This window comes from Sceloporus undulatus, chromosome 6 (genome assembly GCF_019175285.1).
Source record: "Sceloporus undulatus isolate JIND9_A2432 ecotype Alabama chromosome 6, SceUnd_v1.1, whole genome shotgun sequence".
In the NCBI taxonomy this organism is placed as follows: Eukaryota; Metazoa; Chordata; class Lepidosauria; order Squamata; family Phrynosomatidae; genus Sceloporus; species Sceloporus undulatus.
The window spans coordinates 145,353,350-145,371,131 of NC_056527.1; the positions used below are offsets into that span (position 1 = coordinate 145,353,350).

Here is a 17,782-nt window from a genome sequence, read left to right on the forward strand (position 1 = left end):
GTACTTCAGACCCAAGCAAGTTTCAGTAACCTCCAGATTAAGTGACTATCCAGGCATGAGGCAAAAGTGGTGAGAAACAGTAATTTCAACAAAAAATGACCCAGTAATTCAGGAAAAGGGGATTATGTGTAATGGCTCCCCACCATACCCTTTGCTTTACCATTTGCCTAGGAGTAAAATTAATTGATTTATATCTGAATATATATAATTAGATATAATTAGTGGGCAGTTTATATCCATCAGGTTTTGGTTCCAGGCCCCCCCCCCCCCCCTTTGGAACCCAAAATCCATGGATATTTGATGTGATGTGATTTGTTTTATATTTGATGTTTTTAATTTTTTTCTTTTCTATATGGTAATTTTTTATTGATTCCTCCTTTTATTGTTATCTTAGAATGTACGCCTTGGGCAGGCTTTTATGTACTTTTTAATTTTACTGACTTTGTACAGCGCTGTGTATAATTACAGCGCTTTAGAAATAAAGGTTAATAATAATAATAATAATACTCAGGTCCCGTTATATTCAATGGCATAATAAAATGGTGTTCCTTATATAAAATGGCAAGATCACGGTTTGCTATTTGGAATTTATATATTTTAAAAATATTTTCAAGCTGTGGATGTTTGAATCCATGGATAAAAGATCTGTGGATATAGAGGGCCAACTGTACAGAGGATTGCACTGTTAGTCTTGGATTCTCCACTTACACACCATAGAATGTCTTATAAAGTGATTGTTTCTCAGTAAAGCATGGGATGGGGTCCTGTTTATTTTGCCATTCTACTGAAAATACAAAACTTTTTTTTTAAAAAAACCAAACCCACAACCCTATGTTGTTACTGAAACAGCTAAAAATATGTCTTTAGTATGTGATTTAAGCCCCATTCAGGTGTTTTGCCTGAACCTGTAAAGTTGCAAAGTATGTAGGGAAGGCCAAAGGTTTATTTGTTGGTCCTACCTCAGACCTCCCCATGCCATCCAGTTCTTTCTGACTTTTGCACATTCAATTGAACACGTACGAAGTAGATTTGGAACATGCTCATTGGAAAGGGATGTGTCCATTTACTCCTATACTCAGGGAATAGGATCTTATGTATGCCAATCGCAAATTTCTGCATCACTGATCCAACAACTGCATACTAATAGATTTAGATGTATCTCAAAATAATCCATTTGTTCCACCTGTGGAAGCTAGCCTGATGAAATACTAAGGTAGGGGTGCCCAACTTAGAAGGAGGTAGGGGCCAAAATTAAGGCCTGCTAGGTTGTTCAGGCTGCCAATAGGTTTAGGACAGGGAAATGTAGGACATTTAGGTGACATGTAGGACATTCAAGAAAAATGGAGGACAAGGCCAAATAAAAGCTGGAAGCATATAAATGTAAATCCATACTTTTTAGACATGTTCAAAATGGAGGACATTTTGGAATCCCTCCTCTTGGACAGGAAGGATGAGATGGGAGACATGTCCAGGAAAAGGACGGAAAGTCTGGTCATCCCTTCCCTCCTTCCTTTCTTTCCCCCCCTCCCTCCTTTCTTTCTTTCTTTCTTTCTTTCTTTCCTTCCTTCATTCCTCCCTCCCTCCCTCCTTTCTTTCCTCCCTTCTTTATTTTTTGCTTCTTTCTTTCCTCCCTTCTTCCTTTCCCTCCCTCCCTCCTTTATTTCCTTGCTTCTCTTTCCTCCCTTCCTCCTTTCTTCCTTTCCCTGCTTCCTCCCTCCCTCCCTTCTTTCTTTCTTCTTTCTTTTCTTCCTCTTACCCTCCCCCATCTTTTTCTTCTTCACTTCTTCACTTCCTTGATTCTTTCTTTCCTCCCTTCTTTCCTTCCTTCCTTCTTTCTAGAGGAGGAGGAGGAGGAGGATGGGGAAAGAGATAAGGACGCCCACGCACCACATTGTCCTCCTCCTCCTCCTCTGCCAAGTCATTTGCCTTTGAGCACCCTGGGGGTTTTGCCAGGTGGGCAGCCTTGCTGACTCGGCTGAAGAGGAGGAGGACAACTTGCTGAGCAGGGGTCCTTGTCGCTTTCCCCCATTGCTGGGTGGGAAGCCTTGTGAGGAGGAGGGGGGATGGGGGTAAGAGACAAGACAACCCACCCACCGCATTGTCCTCTTCTGCCAAGCCGTTCATCTTTGAGCGGCAAGGCTGCCTGCCCAGTAAAAACCCCAGGCCGCTCGAATGACACGGCAGAGGACAACCCGGTGGGTGGGCTACCTTGTCTCCTTCCCCTCCTCCTCCTCCTCTGTCGAGTCGCTCACCTTTGAGCAGCCTGGGAGCTTTGTCAGGTGGGCAGCCTTGCAAGGATGAGGATCCCGAATCCCAGGATGCTCACCAAAAGCAGGGTGGCGTCCTTCTCCTTCTCCTCTCCCATCCACACCCCAGTGAAGACCCTGGGCCCCTTATCTTAATGAGCCTAACCCCTGCCCTCTCTCGCTCTTTTGCTCTCTCACTCCCTCATCTCTCTCTGCCCTCCCGGCTCTACTCTGCCACTTGCCCTACAAAAAGCTCCTCCCTCAGGGCCTCACTCTCTCTGGGGTGAAAGGAGTTGTAAGCCTGCCCCCAGCAAAAGCTCTCCTGGGAAGTCTGGGGGAAGAGTCCATTGCTCCCATCCTCCAAAGCCCTGTGAGATCAGGGAGGACTCTGGGAGCCGGCCGGGACATCCTCCTCCTGATTATTTGGCCCTGGGCTTCCAGAAATCCTTTGGCGGGCCACATGCGCAAGTTGTGCACCCCTGTACTAAGGGTTTCATTTACAGAATAAATTCAGAAGGGGAGATACACTTCCATCTTGACAAATCCCCAGGAGTCAAGAGCCAGTAAAAACCCACCAGCCGGGGAGAGGACAAAGCCTCCCCGTTCTTTCCTTGGTGTGCAAAGGTTCTGAACAAAGAGGAAAGGATATTCCACAATATTTTTAAATGTACTTACACTGATGTAACCAAGGCTATACTAGCATAGGTCACCTCCAGGATTCTGGTCTTTGCCTCCTGCTGTTTGAAAATGTATGTTGCCTCTTCACACTTTATGATTTCTAATGTTAAAAAACCACTGACAATAGTTGCTGGCAGTGAAAAATGTAAATTAACTTGACTATCAAAGGGCTTGGAAATTTCTTTACAAGAAGGAGAAACATTTTCAGGTATAATCTACATACATTATATAATTTAGAAGATGGGCTTTGATTGATCACTTGCAAAATATATATCTTGATACATATTCAACCAAGTCCTGGCTGAAAGAGGTCATTCTTTCTTATTATCCTTGAGCTTCCCTTTGGTGATGATCCTCTTGTGGATAAAAACCTGTTCTTAGCCAAATGAAAGCATTATGTATTCCACCACAGCAATAATTAGTGCCTTGTTCCCAGCATCTCTATAGATGGGACATGTTTGTGGGGAGGGGAATAGTCGTTCCCCCCCCCCACCGTATGGGTCTTTGAACCAACTGAAGGCTTGCAACACCCTGAAACATCCCCACCACCAAAGATGGTACCTCTTTACCATCAAACTGAATGAACTTAACCAAACCACAAGAAAAAATGCATTTGAAATAAACAACTGTGTTTTATTTATGATTTATAAGGGTAGCTTTAAATTAAATTTATTAAATTACTTAACAACGAACTGTAGTATCACTTAATAAGGAAAAAAACAGAAGTCATGGGAGTCAAATCCCCTTAGAACCACAACTTTCAAGCTCTCTTTCCCCTTACCTGCAAGGAACAATCTGGATTTCCAGGATAAACCAGCCCCTGTGTTTATGTCCTCTGGATATTCTTACAGACTATACTATGGACAACCAACTATCTTCAGGGCAATAGAAGTGATGGCCTAAGCTATTGGAGGTAGTGTTCCTGGCAAGGCCCAGAAAGTTGGGTGCTTGCAGTCATGACTAAGGCACATTATTTGCTCATGCAAAGTATGGTGATGGTCTATTGAGAATGTATTTCATCATCTGTCTCACTTTGTGTTCTCCCCCTTTATGAATGCAAAAGGTTCCAGATTCTGCAGTAGTCAATTCAGACTTTTAACAAGGAACAAGTGCACTTAAGGGACATAAATACACCTCGATCCTAAAACAGGAATGATAAGAAGGAAATGAACATATTGGTTGGCATCCTATTAGTGACATATGCAAACGTAAGTTGCACTATGCATGTAGAGTAACTTTTCAGCTGATGGCATGTAAGTGGAGTTGCACGCTTGAGGCTGTTGTGCATAGGGTAGCACATTAAAGTTCAAAGAGTGGGGTGAACATTGTTTCTATGCCTTGCCTTTGCACACTGCGATTATGCAATGGGTTGTCAACTCTGACGATTAACCACTGATCCACATACAATTTGCCACATTGTTATTCAGCACAGAAATTGCATAATGTTAACAATGCCAGCAGATATTTCTGCTACACTGAAGCAATGTAGGCTCTTGACTCTTAGGCCTACACAAAACCAGAAATATTAGAGAACAGCCTCTGCCAAGCATTGCTCTTGTGCCCATGATAGGAAGTTAAATCCAACTTGGGGCCCATTTCTGAAATAACTGGACCAACCCGCTCCACTTGCCTAAATAAAGAGGCAGTTTACTTTAAATTCATTCCACTTTCATCCCACTTTTAACCCCTGATCAGTCGTGATGGCAAATCTTTTCTATATACTGGAAAAGGCAGACAAAGGTGCTGTGTAGTCTTAGGTTCAATTACTGAGAAACACTATTTTGGTTCCTTCTCTCTACAAGGAGCACTTCTCAACTCCTTCGGGGAGCACATGTTTTACTTGTAGAAAGCCCAGGTTTATTCTCTTGCATCTACAGAAAGGGTCAGGAAAGCCTCCTTCCCAAACCCTGGAAAGCATCTTCCAGTCTGTTGAAACGTTTGGGCTAGATAGATCAATGGCATGACTCAGTATGAGGCACGTTCCTGTATTTTCTCCCTTCCTTTGTATTGTAATCTTATTCTGGCAGGGATGTAACTCCCATATACTGGAGGAAAGAAGCCTAAAGTTTATATTGAAAAACAGGTTTGGACAGAGAAAGAAAGAGATTAAACATACACTCACAAATACACACATCCTTCACAGAAGGAGAATTACTTTCAGCCAAGTGCCTGGAAAAACCAAGCGTTCAGTTCATCTTGAATGTTTTCAGTTAAAAAAAATTTTAAAATCTAAAAAATACTGAAGGGTATTCTCCTCTTATGCTGCAGTCTCAAAAAACATAGCCAATGGAAGAGAGATAAACATGATCAACACCATCAGCTCCAGCCATCTTTCTCCTGACCATCCTAAACTCTTTTACTGCACAGGGGACATGAACCAGAACACTTTGTATTATCTTCATTATGGCAGGAAAGCAAAGATGGCTAACACTCAATAATCCACCATTCAGTTGCCTATTGCTCAACTGGGCAACAAAAGAATCAGTTACACAGACGAGTAAACAGCCGCCACTGCATCTCTCAGAGTGGGAAGGCAACAGTGATTCACGCAGCAACATGCCACAGCAGAGATGATTGGACTCCTATGGGAATGTCGCTTGCATCACTGGTGAGGCCCACAGTCAGAACTGGCTTTGGTCACTGAAACAGTACATCTCTACCGCTACGGAAGATTTCAGGAGCTTCATTTCCTAAAAACCTTTATCTGAAGTCAAGAAAATCTTGCAGCTTTTCAGATGCAGACGACTCCATGGAGGTCACCATCAACCAAGGCCCCCTGCTCTGCTCACTGACATCCAGCTCTTTCCGGGGCCATCCACGACACGCTTCTACCCCCATCTGTCCTTTGAGCAATATTCCAGGGTCTCTTCATCAGTCAGTTTGGGGAAGAAGAGGCAACTGTGTGTGAGAAGCTGCCAGCCCCAAGAGCTGACCAAACAACCAGCTCGGTGGGGGCGGGGGGGGGGGGCAGAGCAGAAGTCCATATATCATCAGAAGTAAGTGAGGTTCTTGATCAGTCCCATTTCAAGCATCTTTTTTATTGCTGATGCTTCATGTGAAACATTGTGCCCTGATGTCTGTAAAACAAGATGACAGAAATCCATTAGCCCATACAGCATTGTGGCTTGTGCTTGAAGTAACTAAACAGACCCCGAAAGAGACAAAATAGCAAGGTCAAATGCATCATAGAACTGCAAGTTCATCTTGCTCAATGCAGTATCTACATTCTAGGATGCAACTTTAGCATCTCTGACAGATGTCTTCCTTTGCTTAGTTATATACACAGCAAAAGAAAACCTAGCAGTTCTGATTGCTCCAATACCAAACATCTCTTCTCATTGGGAAGATTATCCTAATATTTAGCCAAAAATCTCTTCCCCACAATTTCCACCAGTTGTTTCAAGACTTGCTCTCTAGATCAATTGAAGACAAGTCTGTTCTCATGTGTAACAGCCATTAGAAGCTCACGACTGGCAGGGTGGGCAATCCCAAACTTTTGGCATGACCACCTTGCTGAGACCATGTGTCACAACTGAAGGCAGTTGCCTTGAGTCTCTTTAACCTTTTCTCCTCCAAGCTAAATATCCCCATGTCTTTTGACTGTTCCTCATAGGACTTGGTTTCTAGAACTCTCAATGTTCTGATCACTTTCTCCTGGACACACTCCCTTTGTCAATGTCCTTCTACTAATATGTGTCCAGAAAGAATCTGCTGGATGTCTGTCTCTGCTGGTATCTTTGGACAGGTTGTTCTGCACAGCTGACCAAGCTACAAAGCCCATCTTCTTCCCTTCTCAATAGGGCTTGCCAGGTTCAATATGGGATAGAGCTCGTGTAGCTTCAATATTTAGCAGATCTTCAATCCAGAAGACTTACTGTAAGGTTCCATCGGGCACAACTTGAACACACATCTCCTCTATCACCTTGTCCCTTTATCTGGCGCAGCCCTTCCCCAGCAGAGTGGTTGGTGGAAAGTGGGGTGGAGGGAGGAACAGTGGCAGCAAAGTACCTAGATCCATCCCTATAGTTGGATACACAGCAATGACAGCAGTATCCAGAACTTCCTGAAGACTCTGGGAAGATACAGAGGCTGTCTACTGCTGCATATTCATCTATGGAAGAGGTGAGCAACGGTTGAAGGGGAGGGGGATACATTAGTGCGCCCCCAAGACCTTGGTGGGCCAAGTACCTGCTGCACTCAGTACTGCAAAAAACAAACAACAAAAATAACCCACCAATTTATTTGCCTTCACATGCCTTCGATGGAATCAGGGAGCATTTTCACCATGTTTTGGGGCCTTTTTTTTAAAAAAAAACTTCCTGTTTCAAAAAAAGACCTTTCTTGGCCTAAATAGGCCCAAGGTGGCATCAACATGTCGTGGAAATGCTCCTCTCATCCTTCAGAGGAAATGGGGGGTGGGTTGAGGGTTTGAATTGTATATTTTAACTTTGTAAGCCACCCCAATTGCTTTTTGTAGAGAGGCGGGATATAAATATTATTACTGTATTATTATTATTATTATTATTATTATTTGAGGACCAATTTTTTTTAAAAAAAACCATTTTATTGCAAAAAAAACAAAAACAAACCCAAAACCCAGAATTGAGCAACTGGCCTCTGGGGAGTGGGGCTTGGGGGCACTAAACATGGTAGAAATGACTGCCAGCCCCTTAGAAGGCTTTTGGCAGCAGTCTTGATGTTTAAGCATTGTTTGAAGTGGGCTTAATATGTTAATTATGTAGGTTCCAAGACTGCAAATCAGTTTTCTGTTAGAAATAAAACTGGAAATTGTAGGGAAGGTGTAGAGAAAACATCCTGCTAGTCTGCCAGAGAATGTAAAAGAGCTGTGGATATGAGCAAAAGGATTATTCATATTTTGTCTTATTGAGCTAAAGCATGATCATCCATACTCTCTCTGCCTGAGCAGCATCATTTGACAAGAGAAGTTGTTACTCACAGCCATAGACTTCACAGTGATTTGTTCGTAGTAGTGTATAGACTGCTTCTTGTTGGCAGAATCTGGGTATCCGAAGCCTGCAATATGGACCATGTCGCAGAAGTGCAAGGCTAATGTGATAGCTACCAATCCTGTGGTTGGTTTCTAAAGAAAAGCAACACGACAGACTGTTTCTCTCCTATACATGAGTGGTACTTTATACAGCCTTTATAAAGAATGAGTTCAACTCCACACAGACACCAAATGAGCATTTATTTTCAAATACAGTGGTACCTCGGGTTACGAAATTAATTCGTTCCGCGGCTAATTTCGTAACCCGAAAAACCTTCGTAACCTGAATTGCCATAGGCGCTAATGGAAAAAAATAGCTCTCTGCTGCCCTCCGGTGGCGAAATAGCGCCGAGGTTTTTTCGTAACCCGAAAAAACCTTCGTAAGCCGAAACAATAAATCCCTATGGGATTTTTTCGTATCCCGAAAAATTCGTAAGCTGGGTAATTCGTATCCCGGGGTACCACTGTACTCCCTCTCTTAATTGTGCCTTCACATTCCACAAAGTCATACTTATTCTTCTATTATTATTAACACCCTTTGGTAAAAAAAGAAGAGCAGTGTTGAAAAATACTCCCATACATTGCTACCACTTAAGAAATTGTGGATGAATTGTCTTAATGGGTATGATTGTCAGCAACTCATCTGAGCCCTGTAGCCAATGCTGGCATAAGGCAGAGTAAGCTGGCAAATTCAGAAACGTGGTTCTCAGTACTCAGTTGCGATAACAGCAGCTGGATGTCTTCCAGGAACTGAAGAAATGCAGGAACCTCTGGGGACTCTCAGCAACCGATGCCAGGCTTCAGCTGATAAATGACCAGACAAGCCAAGTCTCCCAAAGTGCTTTATTTACAGTGCTATAATACAGATCACAAACGAATACCAACTCCTACTACAACCCACACAGCAATCACTGGAAGCCCCTGAGTTTATATAGCCTTCAGACCATGCAGTCTCCCAAACCCAGTGACTTCCTGTGTTACATTCTAAAGTGATCTCCTGTGCAATCCAGCTAGATGTTTCATCAGCCGGGCATAGGTGCACACAGGCATCAGGGTGTCCTTGAGGCTATGAGCATCAGCTGTGCTTGATCAGCCTTGTCCTGCCAGTGCTGGATGCTCATGGTCAGACACACACACACACATCCAAGCATTTCCCAGTGTGCTGACTTTAACTCCTGACAATGATGGGAGTTGTAGTCGAACACATCTGGCAGGTGTCAAGTTAGAGAAGACTAAGTTAAATCATCCAAGGAGATTTAAAGTAGATTTACTTACTCTACCATAGGGGAAATAAAATAAATTATCCAGATCGCCCATCCTCCCAAAAGCCACTACAAAATGGCCCCTGTCCCCACCTTTCGCTCTCACAGCATTCCTGTGAGATAGGTTATGATAGCAGATAATTATTGTCACCAAGTGACTTGAGAATTTCCTAAGTGACTGGGGTTTTGAACTTGGCTTCCTTTAGTCTTGGTCCAGAACTCTAGCTGCTACATCATTCTGCTCCTGCGTTAAGAAATGATCAACCTAGAAATCTGTCACAAGTTATTCAAATCACATTTTCTTAACTAGTATCTTCTTGCTTGGATTACAGTCGACCCCCCATATTCATGGTCTTGAAATTCATGGTCTTGATTATTCATGAGATCAAGGCTGCTAGCCTGGGCATTCCTTCTCCCTCTCCCTCCTGGGCTTTTCTCTTCAGGAGAAAAATCCCAGGAGCCAATTCTCTTTCTTTCCTGGCCGGCCAGGCAGCGATCCAACTGGGAAAAGGAAAAGGAGCATCTATCCTTCCAGGATCCGTTTCCTGCCCCATCGCTCCCTGAGCTGTCCAAAGGGAGGGCAATGGGGCAGGCAAAGGGAGGAAAAGGATCCTTCCCCCCCAGGACTCCTTCCCAGGCTGATCGCTTCCTGAGCAGCGCAGACAGCGATCTAACTGGGAAAGACACTTGGGGGGGATGGAGGCTCCTCTTCCTTTTCCCTGCCCCATTGCCTCCTGTGGAAGGAAGCAATGGGAGAGGGCTGGGAAAGGGGCAGGGCACCAGTTAAAGAGATGGGAGGATGGGACAAAAGGAGTACAAGTACCTGCTCCTCTTTCCCCCATCCACCCTTCCCTTTAACTGGCTTCTGAGTGGGTGGGGTGGAGTTGTTCGCAATTTTTCCATATTCACGGGGGTCTCATTACCCTAACCCAAGTGAATATGGAGGGAGGACTGTATTATTTTTTTGGCTGGATGGCCATGTGCTGTGGATGCTTTGATTGTGATTTCCTGCATGGCAGAATGGGGTTGGACTGGATGGCCGTTGAGGTCTCTTCCAACTCTATGATTCTAGAAGAGGAATAATTAAGTACCAAAAATCCTACTCCTGGGCCCTTGAACAACCTTAGCTCTCATTATGATCTCTGAGGATGTTTTAAAAAACAGAAATACCATGAATTGCCTACATACCTTACAAACACAGTACTAAATACTTAATGAAGATAATATAGCCAATGAAGCTGAAAGTATCAGATGCTTCACTCTGTTCTTTATTAACAATGACTAACTATGTCTGTGGTGGTTCTATGAGGCAGTTGCACAACCTTGGAGAAATGTAGTTTCATACACTTTTCTCAGGACATTTTAAATGTCAGCCATAAAAATGAAGGAGTGGTTGAAAGGTTTTCATGGAAACAATAAAAGTGATTGGGCAAGCAAGGGCAAAGGTAAAGTATGCCAGCTGGAAAGAAAACTGCACTGAATATAAAAAGCAGGGCTGTGTCTGGAAATGAGATAAACTAAAGCCTAGTTCTCTCTGAGACTGCAAATCAGTGTCCAGGTTGTGCCACATTGGGGGCCCTTTCACACCACACAGTTATAATGCTATGATTCCACTTTAACTGCTGTGGCTGCATCCTATGGAATCCAGGGATTTCTAGTCTGGTGAGGCACTAGAGCTCCAAATCCCCTTCTTAAACTGCAAGTTCTAGGATTTCACAGAATGGGAGCATAGGCCTTTTAACACTATAAAATGATAGCACTATGATTCCACTTTAACTGCCATGGCTGTGTCTTATGCAATTCTGGGATATGTAGTCTGGTGAGATTTTTTTTAAAATAATAATTTTTATTGGTGCATTAACAAAACACTTATTTGACAATTACAGTATTAGTCAACATACAAAAAGGAAACAAAGAAACGAAAGACGAAACAAAACAAAAACAAAACAAAAACAAATAGAAACAAAACCTCAAAACCCCTACGATAATACAACCCACCCACCCACCACCTGGAGAGATATTAGAGCTCTCTGGCTGAGGATTCTAAATACTGTATTATATGCTCATGTATAAGTCTCAAAATTTTAGTTAAAAAATTGACCCCAAAAACCTAGGTTGACTTATCCATGGGTCAATGCAAATACTATACTAAAACTCTTATTAAAAAGGGAACTATCCCCTGATTAAAGGCAAGAGTGCAATCTGTCCTGAAAGCACAAGCCTCCCTCTACTCTCTTTTCCATCCAGCCTTTAGTGTGAGCCAAAATGGTTATGCCTGCCATAATATTGTAGGTTCTTTGACACTGTTTTCCTTTGCTTCATCATTTAGATCCTTTGTTGCATGTCCCTAAGTTTGACCCTTGACTTATCCAAGGGTCGTACAAATATCCATAATTTTGCCCCCAAAACCTGCCCTCGACTTATACATGACTATATACCTTATATAGTCCAGTATATAAGGTAACAACATTTTGTTTATTTAATTTATATCCTGCCTTTCTCTTAATATGGTAGCCATAAAATCTGATTTTATTACTGCTTGTCAGAGAGAATCAGATATGCAGAAATTCAAAACAGAATTAATAAACAAGCAATTTCTGCATTTGTAATGGATGAGATTATATTAGATAGAATCATAGAGCTGGAAGAGACCGCAAGGGCCATCCAGTCCAACCCCATTCTGCCATGCAGGTAATCTCCATCAAAGCATCCCCATTGACAGATGGCCATCCAGCCTCTGCTTAAAGACAGCCTCCAAGGAGGGAGACCCCCTACACTCAGAGGAAGAAGTGTGTTCCTCTGTTGGACAGCCCTTACTCTCAGGAAGTCCCTCCTAATGATGAGCTGGAATCTCTTTTCCTGGAGCTTGCTTCCATTGATTGTTCCTTTGGGTCCTATTCTCTGGAGCAGCAGAAAACAAGCTTACTCCCTCCTCAATATGACATCCCTTCAAATATTTGAACAGGGCTATCATATCACTTCTTAACCTTCTCTTCTCCAGGCTAAACATCCCTGGCTCCCTAAGTTGTTCCTCATAGGGCATGGTTTCCAGACCCTTCACCATTTTAGTCACCCTCCTTTGGACACGCTCCAGTTTCTCAATGTCCTTTTTTAATTGTGGTGCCCAGAACTGGACACAATATTCCAGGTGGGGCCTGACCAGAACAGAATAGATAGAAAATTAGCATTCTATCCCTACATGAAAAATGTTCATAGATGCTGCATTTTAGCTGGAAAGGAATTCTTAGCAATGTGAGCCATATTAGGCTGTCTGTGATCAAATTTGTAGATGCAGTCTTTTTAATATCTCAAGTCATGCAGAGTCAGAGAGGACACTAGCTTCAGGGCACCAACCCTGGAGAAGGGGGTCTTTTAACTCCATCCCTCTTCTGCCATTTCCCCTAATGAAATCCTACCTGCACTTCTGCTCTGAAACCAATCTACAGTATTCTCTACCCTAGCACTCATTTTAAGTTTGGAATAAAGACAGCTGGAGAGATAGCTAAGGCTGGAGAGACCTTAAGACCTTCCTATTTAAACAGGCATTCCCCGATTAAGATCCTGCGGGCCTCCCTCCTCTTCCGTGGCCATGAGGACGGGCTATGGGGCTTTTATTGCTGTTTTAGTTGTATATGTTGTTATGTGTTTTTAACTTTGTATTGTGTGCATGTCACACTGTTGTAAGCCGCCCTGATCTTCTTGGAAGGGCGGGGTAGAAATAAAGATTTTATTATTATTATTATTAATTGCCCATCTTGTATATACATTGGCTAAAGATATCTTGGTGCTTAAACAAGGGAAGGAATACTATTCCACAGGTGAGAGAAGAGTAGCACAACTTGATAACTTCCAGAGAAAATAGAAGTGCACATTTGAGGAGTGGAGTCTCAAATCCTTTATCCATATAATGTCTCTTTGTATTCTCTCTTTTTATGTGTCTTTGATATATCTCACCCTCTTACCTGTTTAAACTTCCTCAGCTGCTTCATTGGTATATTAAGCAATTTAGCAGCAGTAATTTCCATAAAATATGGATTCAGGATTCTCACTTGCTCAGGATTTGCATCCCAGATTAATGGAGGCTGTTTCCAGAAGCCCTTTCGAATCTAAGAAAAGGATAAACATGAAAAGGTCAGTTGTGTATTCTTCTCACGAACCCATGTTGAAACAAGAGCTGAGTAAATCACTGAGGAAATAGGAAAGTAAGACTAAAAAACCTCCAATCAATTTCAACAGAGGTGTTTGGGTATTACCCCTTGCAAACTTATTTCTCTTGCTGGACTGGATTTCTTTCTCTCCTTCTCCACATCTTAAGGCTGCTCAGAGATAATAACACTTCTGAGCAACAAAGAATAGTCCTCCTTTTCCAAAACATTTTGAACAGCTGCTGCAAATATGTCCATCCACAAAATCACTCTGGTCGGTAGGTTAGTCTTCTCATTTTATATATGGGGAAACTACCTGAGCAGAATATATCATGTCCACAGCTATCACATGTGACCATAGCAGAAACACTGAATCTTAAAATTAGTCCAACAGGAATACACAACTAAAACATTCCAAAAATAATGCTTTCCAATCTCTGTTTAAAGACTGTTTAAAGATGATGAGTCCACTACCTTCTGAGGCAATCTATTCCACTTGTAAAACAGCTCTTACAGTAATACACGCACACACACACATGTTGTTGCTGTGTGCCTTCAAGTCATTTCCAACTTATGGTGGCCCTATCATGGAGTTTTCTTGGTATGTTTCTTCAAACGTGGTTTCCCATTGCCATCCTCTAGACTGAGAGAGTGTTCCTTGCTCAAGGCCACAAAGTGGATTTCCATGGCTGAGCTGAGATTCAAACCCTGGTCTCCAGAGTCTGAATCTAACACTCAAACCATTACACCAGGCTGGCTTATTCATATGACGACAGAAATATAATATATTAGAAACTGAACCCACTGGTTTGTATTCCAGCCTATGGAACAGCAAAAAAACAAGCTGGCTCAGCACTGGTCTTCCAGACCCAAGTCCAAAACACAATCCACAGTGCTATGTGAGAATTTATACTGATATCCTTCTGAGGTTTCCAGCACACATAAGCTCTAGACATTCTTTCTTTAGAAATAAATCACTGAGAAGAGAGTATTGTCCAGATATGCTGTTCCTGACCTCCCAATAACTTACTCTCTTCTTATCATGGAGAATTGTTTCCATCCACAGGAAATCCATGGGTTTGAATGCCACGAGCACCAGCAATGTGTTTGGGTTATTTTCGGTTTGGGGGTTAAAGTGTGCTGATTCTGGATAGAAGAGCCGCATAGTGGTTTTGGAGCCCACATCATGTTCATAACCATGGACAGGAGCATTGTTCAACCTAGGATGTTGGAAGAAGTTACACAGTGAGGCAAAGGCAGAAACACACACAACCCACGAGTATTTCTGAGCCTTTCTTCAAAAACTGGACCATTTTAGAAAAATCATTGAGATGTTAGTAAAAACTCTGCACTGAATTTTCTCCACTTGAAAAAACACACACACAGCTGTCCTGTGTATCTCATGCTTTTCACCATCCCATTATTGCTGTTGGTGGGAACAAGAAAGGAAAAAAATGTGCCAGAGGTCTATATGTTAGAGAAGAATTGATCCATAGTATACAATTACAGCACTTTACTACTTTAACTGACATGGTTCCATCAAATGGAATCCTGGGATTCGTAGTTTCATAAGATACTTGGAGTTCTCTGCCAGAGGCCTCTAACGCAGTATTTCCAGGGATTGCACTAAAGAATTTTAAGAACCTTGCACTAAAACTAAAAATCCCAGGATTCCATAGGAGGGAGCCATGACAGTTAAATTCATATCACACTGCTATAATTGTGCAGCGTTGATACAACCCTAGTTGCATCTAAATAAATTCACTGTGTCCAAGGGAATTAGTTCCTCTGAAGATCACAAATCATGGGCATTTCAGTACCTGATCACAACATCGTATTTGTTAATGACATCTCCCATAGAGCTGTTTCTGAGTCGGTGACCATTCCCTACAACTGCACATTTCCGGCACTTCAAACTGCAAAGGAGAAATGGAAGATATTAAATTACAGATCATCAGACAGAGAAGAAAAATTTTAAGAGGTAGGCTAAGCAGATAATCACATTCCTGTGAGGAGGAGGAAAGCTTGTTCTCTGCTGCCTTGGAAGGTAAAACTAGGTCAGATGGTTTCAAGTTACAAGACGGCAGATTTTGACTGAAATTAGAATAAACATCTTGACAGAAAAGTGGTTGTGATGCCCTGTTTCTATCTAACTCAATAACCAAGCTTCATGGATGAACCAGAAAGCATTTATTGCAGCAGATCAGAACAGAAAACTATTTCTTGCCAGAACAGTTGGCCCTTCTTATACATGGATTCAAGCATCCATGGTTTGAAAATGTTCAAAAAAAGTATACATTTACCTTGTGATATGTTTGTTTTTAGAGATGGAGGTGGAGGTATCCTCAATTGGGTTAGTTCTCTCTTCTCGCTCCAATAGGCAGGGATTAGAGATTTGCAGGTGATGCCACTGGAGGAAACCCCCCCCCCCCCCCGTGTCTCCGGTTGTTGATATAGCCAAAGTCCATAACTCTCTTTTAACACTAATATCTAGCTAGGTTAATAGTCAAACTATATAATGCTTAATTAATGGATAACTCCACCCTATCTACAATCGAAGCATCACTTCAGTTCTAGGAGGCTAGGATTCCTCCGCCTCAATTGCTGAAAACAAACATATCACAAGGTAAGCCAATGTTAATTTTTCCAGCGATGGAGGGGAGGAATCCTCAATCGGGATATGCCAAAACTATCGAACTATGGGCGGGAGAACTGATAATGGCAACTAGACAACTGTTTGAAGGACTCGCCTACCAAATGACGCTTCCACAGATTGGAATACATTGAGAGGGTAATGGCAGACAAATGTGGAAGGGGAGACCCATGTCGCAGCCTTACAGATATCCAGCAATGGAGCATTGGTGGAGAGAGCAGCTCAAGAGCAGTGATAGCCTGTGGCATGGATGAGTTGTCTGAGTTGTAGCACTTGGATATGCAGTCTCATATCCATCTAGATAGTGTTGACAAGGAGACTTTTTTGCTCTTCAATGAAGAACCAAAGGAGACAAACAGGCAGTCAGAGCTGTGAAAATGGTGTGTGGACTTGATGTAAATCCAAAGAGCCCTGCAGACATCTAGCATGTGCCAGGTTTTCTCCAACTCCTTTTTAGGGTTGGGGCAGAAAGACAACAAAATAATCTCTTGAGACCTGTGGAATGTAGAATTAAACTTAGGAATAAAGGTTGGGTCTAGACATAATACCACAGAGTCATCTCTAAAGGAACAGAGCTCCGTTCTGACCAACAAGGCTCCTAGCTCTAATATTCTCCTGGTGGAGGTAATAGCTACAACTTGGATAACGGTGAACTGTGCAAGGGCCAAGTAGCATGGCTGCCCTCAATAATTTTTTGACATAAGGGTGAGATGACATGCGATTTGACAGCTTAACAGGCAAAGCCAACGTGATTGCTGATATTTGTCTTTTTAGGGTGTTAGGCTTGAGACCTTTGTCGAAGCCTTGTTGAAGGTAGAGGAGAAGATCACCTACAGAGAATAAGGATGAGGATATGTTATTTGATTTACACCAAGATGTGAAGTTGCGGTAAGTATATTCATAAATCTTTCTTGTTGAGGGTCTCCTGGACTAGATGATAGTTTCTGCGACCTGAGGGTTTATGCCATCTTTTAACAGAATGAGGCTCCATGTGTGAAGATTGAGCCATTGTAGGCCTGGATGGAATATCTGGCCCTATGACAGTAGGTCTGGATGAAGAGGAAGCTTGATCTCGTCTTAGGCCAGAGTTAAGATTTCTGGGAACCAGGCCTTTCTTGGCCAATGAGGAGCGACCAATATCAGTACTGATCTTTCACTTCTTAGCTTTAGTAGGCATCTGGTGATCAGCGGGATCGGGGGGGAAAGGCATACTCTAGACTGTTTGGCCATGGTGCATCTCTTCTAAGCCCTGAGATGGGAATCAAGAAAAGAATCTTGGCAGCTGATTATTTATCAGAGATGCAAACAGGTCCACCTTGGACATTCCCAGAGTCCGGGATATCAGCTGGAAGACCTCTGGGTGGAGATGCCATTCTGCCTGGTCTATGCCCCTTCTGCTGAGCCAATCTGTTCAGGATTCCTCTTATGTGTTCGGCTCTTAGGTTGTTTTCTGACCAATTTAGTAGTCTCTTGGCTTCTTGCATCAGCGAACGTGATCTTGTCCTGCCCTCTTTGTTGACATGAGCCTTTGCTGTGATGTTGTCTTTTCTGACCAGAAGGTTGGCATTGGTCACCAGATGGGTGAGGACATGAAGAGCCAGGCGTATTGCTATTAGCTCTAGCCCACTGATGCTGTGGAATCGTTCGTGATCATTCCACTTGCCTTGGGCCACTTGTGTGTTGAGAGTGGTGCCCCACCCATGTAGGCTTGCATCTGTGGTTATCTGGACCTGTTGGTGTTGCCAAATTGGGTGTCCCATATGAATCCGAGTGGACATCCACCATCGTAG

The 17,782-nt window shown here is 42.8% G+C and overlaps 1 protein-coding gene across 4 annotated transcripts in view; it reads right to left on the reverse strand.

Annotated features, from left to right (window-relative positions):
• Positions 1–3,536: 3,536 nt before the first annotated feature.
• ST3GAL4 (ST3 beta-galactoside alpha-2,3-sialyltransferase 4) overlaps positions 3,537–17,782 on the reverse strand; it is a 113,386-nt gene continuing 99,140 nt past the window's right edge. For all 4 annotated transcript variants that reach the window (XM_042471468.1, XM_042471466.1, XM_042471467.1 and 1 more), the window contains 5 exons: positions 15,160–15,255; positions 14,370–14,559; positions 13,157–13,300; positions 7,882–8,025; positions 3,537–6,001 (listed from right to left, as the gene is read on the reverse strand). In XM_042471468.1, the coding sequence (XP_042327402.1) occupies positions 5,915–6,001; positions 7,882–8,025; positions 13,157–13,300; positions 14,370–14,559; positions 15,160–15,255 (661 nt within the window). In that variant the 3' untranslated portion in view covers positions 3,537–5,914. The remainder of the gene's footprint in view (positions 6,002–7,881; positions 8,026–13,156; positions 13,301–14,369; positions 14,560–15,159; positions 15,256–17,782) is intronic.